Below are 7,708 nucleotides of genomic sequence, written 5' to 3'. Positions count from 1 at the left end.
CTCCCGGCGGGTGGGGAGGAGGCCGGGGAAGTTCGTAGGAGCGCCTCTGCAAAGCGGGATGCGGGGAGGGAGGGTAACAGCCCCGTGTGTGGTTTGGGACATGGGGCTTGTATCGCGGGATGGGGGTGGGGAGGTGGGATCCTGTCCTAGACTCAGAACAGGGGGGGATGCTGAGGTTCACTGTATATGTATGGTGGGGCACAACTGCCCTCCAGGGCTGCACACAAGTGGTTTCCAAGCACCCCAGTCACTCACGTGTCTCTTCACAATCAGAAATCCCTCTGGATGGAGGGGAGAGGGCCACAGTAGTGTTCAATGTTTATTAGTGGGGATGCAAAATGTGTCAGTCACTTCATTAGACACTTGACTGGGCAAAGAGCTCTGCTGAACCGTGCCTAAAAACAGTACTTCTGATTTGTGCTAAATAGATATGATAGATAGCTACGGCCAAATTAATCCCTGCTATAACTTCATATATTAATAGGTTTACACCCTGAATAAACTTGGCCTTTTTAATCTACTCTCTTCTCTTATATGTTAGGGACAGACAATAGTTATCACTACATTCAGTTAAGCTTGAGGAAACCCCAGTGTTTTATACCAATTTTAGACCTAGGAGAGCTGCTACATGAAGGATGAGTGGTTTAGTTTTAAGTTAACACATCAGGATTTTTTTAGGGTGCCTTCAAGGTTATGCTTAATGATCTACTGAGGGACATCACATGGGGATGCAGTTTAGTGCTGTACTGCGCACATCCCAAAGTGGCCTGTTGATTGGTCTAATGCTGGTGTTCTCATTTCCAGCTGCTGAAAGTATTAAATATTATTTTCCATGCTGTGGCTATAGATGTTATTTGATTGTAAATGGGAGAGGAGGTGGGTCATAAAGTTGCAAATGGGAGTGGAGGTGACCATGAGACAATTTATCTGAAATGTGGTCCACACACTATGAACAATTCAGGGAATCCTGTCACCACATCACTCTTGTATGTTTCCATAGCCAGAATGTTGGCAGAAAAGAGAGACTTAGGTTGCCTAGGTTAGTTGAAAGTTTTCTGTTAGCACAGAGGATTTCCTGCATCCATCTACACTTGTTCTGGGTTTAAAGGAGGTATTGGAGATGCTACTGGTAAACACAGGACTGGGAATCAGGATTCCTGAATTCTATTCCTGGCTGTGCTTCCAACTCTTAACTGTGGGCAAGTCAGAAGTCTCTCTGCCTTAATTAACCAGTCTGTAAAATGAGAATAATACCATACAGATTTGAGACCCCATGAAAGTGGTTCTATTTATCTGTATTATCATAGGGCATAAAGTCTTCCACCCAGATTAAAGCTCTATTGTGCACTTCATACGTACATAGGGAGAAGCAGTGCCTCCTCCATGGAGTTTACAATCTAGGGCAAGGGGCAATCGTAGGAAGGTAACAAAGGCAGTGAGGTGAAGGGCCGTACCCCAAATCAGACAGCAGATCAGTGGCAGTATTGGGAATGGAATCCAGTGCTTCTGATGGAGGGCTGATTATGCACATGATGATTTTAACTGCACGGTTGCCGTCCAGGCTCTCTTTCATGTTAAGCCTTGTGTGAAAATGTAGCAGTGGGCAATGTTTATGGCGCTGCTATTAAAATTTCAGAGAGATTAAGAGTGGCAATGGCATACACCTCTACCCCGATATAACGCGACCCGATATAACACGAATTCGGATATAACGCGGTAAAGCAGTGCTCCGGGGGGGCGAGGCTGCGCACTCCGGTGGATCAAAGCAAGTTCGATATAACGCGGTTTCACCTATAACACGGTAAGATTTTTTGGCTCCCGAGGACAGCGTTATATCAAGGTAGAGGTGTATAATAAAGCCAGTCTGATCTCCAGATTATTTAATATACTAAAATGTGGAAAGTGAGCCTAATGCTCTTCCAAAGGGTTAAACGAGCTGGTTTTACTGATGAATGGGTTGCCTGGTCCTCTTCAGTCTCTGGAATGTCCTGTATTCCAAACAAATAGATTACTGGTGCATGTCTCATCTGTATTGATTAGTAGCCAGTTCGACTGCAAAATGCCTATTGTGTTGATTTAAATACCCTTAAAAAGTAACTTCCCCTTCATAGGAGTATAAAGAACCAGAGACACATGGCTCCTGTGTAATTCCAGAGAAAGAACTATCTTTATTGCTCCATTTCATGACAGCATGTAACTCGTGCTCTTATTTCCCCTCTCAGAAATGGCACCACGTAAGGGTAAGGAGAAGAAGGAAGAGCAGGTCATCAGCTTGGGACCGCAGGTTGCCGAAGGGGAAAACGTTTTTGGCGTCTGCCATATCTTCGCTTCCTTCAATGACACTTTTGTCCATGTAACTGATCTCTCTGGCAAGTGAGTACTGAATGTTGGTGACATCAATACCATATAAGGCTCTAGATTACTTACCTTCCCTTGGTATCGTCCTTACACGTTTTTAAAATTTAAATTGTGCATGTGTAACAGTTATTTTGGTTCAATAACCCAAGCTGTTTTCACTCACCTTTATCCTTAAGGATAAAGTCTGTGCCCAGTATATGTGGATAAGCATCATATCATACACTTACCTGTTGAACTTACCTAGTTGCTATCTAACTGACTCTTCTAGGTCTTGGCTACAGGAGAGGGTTGCACTGGTTTAAAATTTTGAAGTTAAACTAGAAGAAAACCCCATATAAAAACCCTTATTTTGGTTTGAGTGGCTTATTTCAATATAGCTTAAGTAGGTAAGGCATCAGCTTAAGCTAAATTGATGTAAGTTGCTCTTGAACTGAACTATGCAGGGCTTTGCACTCTAATCTTCTGAGCAGAAGGCAATGGAGTATTAAAAGGAGTCAACGGGGATATATACCCGACACTTCTAATGCGGCTTCTTACAAAACACATGGAGGTACCATCACATAAAATGTCCAGATGTACATCTGAGTTGAAATAAGTGTTTACAGAAAGGGGGATTAGCATTGCCACTCTACAAAAGAGAGGACCTTTAAACTGCTTGACAGTATCTACCATATCAGGAGCAGGCGTTTCCATTTGCCTTCTTGGCTATTTAGTAAAGATCTTTCTAAAATATATAATCTAGTTCAACCACAAGACATTGGGCTTGATGCTCAAAATTTTATGGCCTGTGTTATTCAGGAGGTCAGACTAGATGATCGTGTGATCCCTTGCGGTCTTAACATCTATTAATCTATAAACTTTGGTGCTCAGGTGACACAATACAGAAGACTTGTAACAGGGTTTTTAATTGAAACTTGTTGGGCCATCTTTCACTGTCTTCTATTTTTGCTCAGTGAATGAGACCTAAGAGTTAAGGCATATCTATATGAGAAAGTTGCATTGATCTGACTTAAAATGTGATTTTAAACTGATATATTTAGATTTGTGTAAAGACTGTATGGTTAATTAAACCTGTTCAAAAGGCTGTATGGAGATGCTTATTTTGGTTTAGCATAAGTCAGTTAGGAACATGATAAACCGGAATAAAGTACCGTTTAAACACAATAAGTGTCCACACAGGGCTTTGCCCAAGTTTTAACAAATTCTGCTAGTAATTTATACATTAAAGCAGTGCAATTTTTATATGTAAAAAGGGCCTTGCTCCCTTCAGAAATGACCTTAGAAAATGTAAGATGGATTCATATTAATGGTTGTCACATGGCAACTTATGAACTGGTAAATATATCAAATGAAATTATTTTGTCATTTGAATCTCCTGCTTCTGTAAGGCTTGCAGGTTGTGATCAGGCGCTTTCCTGAATATTGCTTTTGGCCACGTACAAAGAGGTATTGTCTTTTCAGGGAAACCATCTGCCGAGTGACTGGTGGTATGAAGGTGAAGGCCGACAGAGACGAGTCTTCGCCCTATGCTGCTATGTTGGCAGCCCAGGATGTTGCCCAGCGGTGCAAGGAGCTGGGCATTACTGCGCTTCACATCAAGCTGCGAGCCACAGGTGGAAATAGGTGTGTGTGGCAGGCTCTGCTTTGACATACATAAATGTTGTGCAGCGGTGAAGTAGTGCTTGGGTCCTGTCGGTGACTAAATGCTAGGTTATGCTCATCAGGCGGCCCAGGAGTGAAATAAGGTCTTGCAGTTTTCACACAATCCTGCAATCGCACTTCAGTTGTTGCTATCGCAATTTTAATGTGGGCAGCTGTTCTTCTACAACACTGCTATTGAGAGCAGCAGGGAGAGAACTTGTATCTCAAACACGCTCTAGCATTATTTTATTCCACGCATCTTTGCAAACTTGATGCATTTTTTGTGTGCAGGTGGGGCTTGTTCTGTTAGCAGAAGCAACTCCATGTTTAGAGGTGTACATTTTCAGTTGGTGAAACGTGAAAGCCCTGGTCCACTGACCCATGGAGATAATATTCACAGGACTAACATTAGTTCAGTTCAGCTCTGACCTGAAGGAGCCATGCTTATAATGGGCTGTGTTTTAATTGATACATTAAGAACTAGTTTGATTGGGAAGGTATGGGTCATTCTACATAGTAATGACATTATCTTGTGAATCCATTTGTAATTAAATGAATACCTGGCATGGGTGGGTTACAGGAATCTGTTTTTTTCCTAAAATATATCTCCACCGCTTTTTCAGCAGGCTTATGGGACTCTTGTTTCATGTTGTCAAGTATCAGGGGGTAGCCGTGTTAGTCTGTATTCACAAAAACAACAAGGAGTCTGGCGGCACCTTAAAGACTAACACATTTATTTGGGCATAAGCTTTCGTGGGTAAAAAACCTCACTTCTTCAGATGCATGGAGTGAACGTTAGAGATGCAGGCATTATATGTTTCATGTTGTACTTGGAAGGGAATCCACTATTGTATCTGTAATGGCAGGAAAGATCATGTTTGATATTAAACTTTATTGACATCTCTTCTGCCCCCTTGTCAGGGGTGCAATTACCATGTATATTCAGAATTGCATTGAAGTATATTCTGCTGGCTGTTACTGTTCTTGCCATATACATGGGTTAGACAAAAAGGGACGCATCTAATAAGAGTTCCAGGATTTTCAAATTCTGGATAAAGGATAAAACGACTTAAGCTACATGTTGTTTCCTTGGGAACGGTGTGTATTCAGCTGTTTGGTGAACACTTCTCTGACCTGATCCGTTGCCTGTTTTATTATTTCCAGGACCAAGACTCCTGGACCTGGTGCCCAGTCAGCCCTCAGAGCTCTAGCTCGTTCTGGAATGAAGATTGGGCGCATTGGTAAGTGTGGTGTGCATATGGGGTATTTTAGATAAATAATGGGAAATTAGTATCTGTTCCCTGCAGGGCTTTGGAGCGGAGCCCGGAGCAGTGGAGCTGCAGGTTTTTGTCTGGAGCTGGAGCGGAGCCAGAGCACAGCTCCAAAGCCCTGGTTCCCTGCTTCGAAACCCTGTCACCAAAAGAACTCTGTGCGGATGCATCTGTTGTTATTTAATACCCTGAGTTACATGATGGCCAGGTCTTAGATTTATTCCCTGTTGGTCCTACAGAACCCAAGCTTGACCATCAGACATATTGAAATCCACCTGGTCATTTGTGCTTTTTGCCTGAGGGTGCTGAGTTTCCTTTAGTTTGAGGTGTATGTTCCTAGAGGAACTGGAGCACTTTCAAATTAAATAAGAACCCATCAGCAAGTGGCATGAGTTTTCAGTGTGGGCTAAGGATTGGTAACTAACTGCAAGTTGTATGTGCTAAACTGCAGTTGTATAGCAAGATAGTGATGGGCCTCTGGTTTAGACTCACTGACGCTTTGCAGTAGCTGGAAGGTCTCTGGCCATGATTTACTGGGGTGAAAGTCCCAAAAGGTGCTCCCGAAAATGCCTTCTCAGTGTTCAAAGAAATCTATGGAAGGACTGTGGTGTACATCGATCTCCTGTAGGAGCTTGTCTTGCAAGCAGGGGCTGCCTGTTGCTGCTGTGGAAGTCATGTGACCTACAGTCTGTAGTTTCCTGTGATGCGCCATTTCAGTGTGGATTTTCCATATTCTAAATGTTACAAATGTGGAAACCCTGCCACACATGAGTCAACGCGCAAGTGAAATATTGTACCTCCTGCACATCATTTCCTAGGCCTCCTCCTGAGAGGAAGTGAGGGTGTTTCCTGCTCCTTGCAAGAAAGGCTTGGGTTTTGTGTGAGGAAAGGTGGCCGCTGGGAAGCAAATGTTGATTTGGCATTATAATGCCCCTTGCACACTCAAAGCGGAGTAAAAAATTATTTTGCCTTTTATACTAAATCCTCTTATCGTTAATGCTAGATCCTACTAAAGGCCGGTCATTGTGTGAGGATACATTATTAGCACGTGAAGCCAATGCAGTTCTTCACTGCTGAGGTCTGGGTTAGTGGATGGGTGGTGTCTGGCAGGTACATTTTCTGTACCCTGGAAAGCTGTTTGAAGCAACCTGCCGTCATGAATGGTAATGTGTAACTTTCTTTCCACAGAGGATGTCACCCCCATCCCCTCTGACAGCACTCGCAGAAAGGGTGGTCGTCGGGGTCGTCGTCTGTAAACCGTGGCTGGCTTTTGTTTCATCATTAAATCTCTCAACGAAATTTCTGCTCTCGTTTGTGTTCTCTTAACAGGAGCTCTGATCAGAGCGTTCGGTGTCGTGTGTCCTTTGGTTGTCATTTGAAAGCCTGGTGGTTGTAATGTCTTGTTTTCATGGAAACATTCAGAAGTCTGAATTACATACACAACTAGCTTGATCTCGGAAGATAGGTGTCCTGCTTATCTTCACGCAACTACGCCAGGGGTGCCGTATTTGTGTATAAACTGGTAGAGCAGTTTAAAAGCACTCTAAAATGACAGCCCCAGCAGACGTTCTATGGCATGTTATACTTCCAGTTACATTTCTATGAAAAATACTCTCTTCCTTGTAATTTTGTGCTCCCTGCTGTCATATTTACCCTTCACTAATTCCTGTCATGATCGATGGAAGGTATGCTCTCATCCGTGCTAAATGCATATCCCAGGTGTCAGACCAGGGAGGTTTAAAAGCAAAGTGCTACATTCTGTGACTGTGAAGCCCCCTCCATGTTGAAAGGTGTTACCCATCATTGGGTGACTCTGTTTAAAGCTTGAAGATAATCGTCCTAATATCATCGGACAAAGCCCCACTCCTTTGTTCTACCAGTGTCAGGGTGACGTCCAAAATGGCTTCTGATACTCTGCTACCTTCGTTGCTATATACGTGTTTCAAACAAGTTGTCCTCAAAAGCTCCATATCCTGGGAGTGTTGTTCTTGCCCCTCTCCCAGTATAATAGCCTTTATTTTTAAATTGCATTTATTTTATGCTGTCCCAAGCGTGCTGCAGGTTGTTGTGAAGATTCATAACGACTGTAGACGTTGCACGGAGCTAGTGGATTCGACAGGTGGATGTGGCAGTTGGTGCTTTTTTGGTCCCTAAGAGGCAGTTACAGCCTTCAATACTGTGGAAAAGATGTCTCATTTTTCCCCTCTCGAGCAGAAGTGGATTCAAATTTGAAGGAGCAGGGTTTGAATTCTTCCTTCCACTCCTTAGCAAACCTTAACAGTAACTACATGCCCTACTGAACAAATACCTCCTGATTTTGCCCCCAGCAATAGCAGACAAGTATGTTAACTTGAAGCTACTACTAAAATTCAGCAGTGAAATAGTTAATGTCACCATTTCAAGTATCATTAGACTTGAGAATCAATGTCTCCATTGAA

At 43.1% G+C, this 7,708-nt stretch overlaps 1 protein-coding gene across 1 annotated transcript in view; it reads left to right on the top strand.

Annotated features, from left to right (window-relative positions):
* Window positions 1-6,569, top strand: part of RPS14 (ribosomal protein S14) — a 6,824-nt gene extending 255 nt beyond the window's left edge. The window contains exons 2-5 of the mRNA XM_024217054.1: window positions 2,223-2,373; window positions 3,820-3,981; window positions 5,164-5,240; window positions 6,459-6,569. Of these exons, the coding sequence (XP_024072822.1) occupies window positions 2,225-2,373; window positions 3,820-3,981; window positions 5,164-5,240; window positions 6,459-6,526 (456 nt within the window). The 5' untranslated portion in view covers window positions 2,223-2,224 and the 3' untranslated portion in view covers window positions 6,527-6,569. The remainder of the gene's footprint in view (window positions 1-2,222; window positions 2,374-3,819; window positions 3,982-5,163; window positions 5,241-6,458) is intronic.
* The last annotated feature ends 1,139 nt before the right edge of the window (window positions 6,570-7,708 follow it).

Source organism: Terrapene carolina, unplaced genomic scaffold (genome assembly GCF_002925995.2).
Source record: "Terrapene carolina triunguis isolate 2854851 unplaced genomic scaffold, T_m_triunguis-2.0 Scaffold629, whole genome shotgun sequence".
Classification (NCBI taxonomy): Eukaryota; Metazoa; Chordata; order Testudines; family Emydidae; genus Terrapene; species Terrapene triunguis.
Note: the sequence above shows the minus strand (reverse complement) of the source record. Positions and strands in the feature narration are given on the sequence as shown.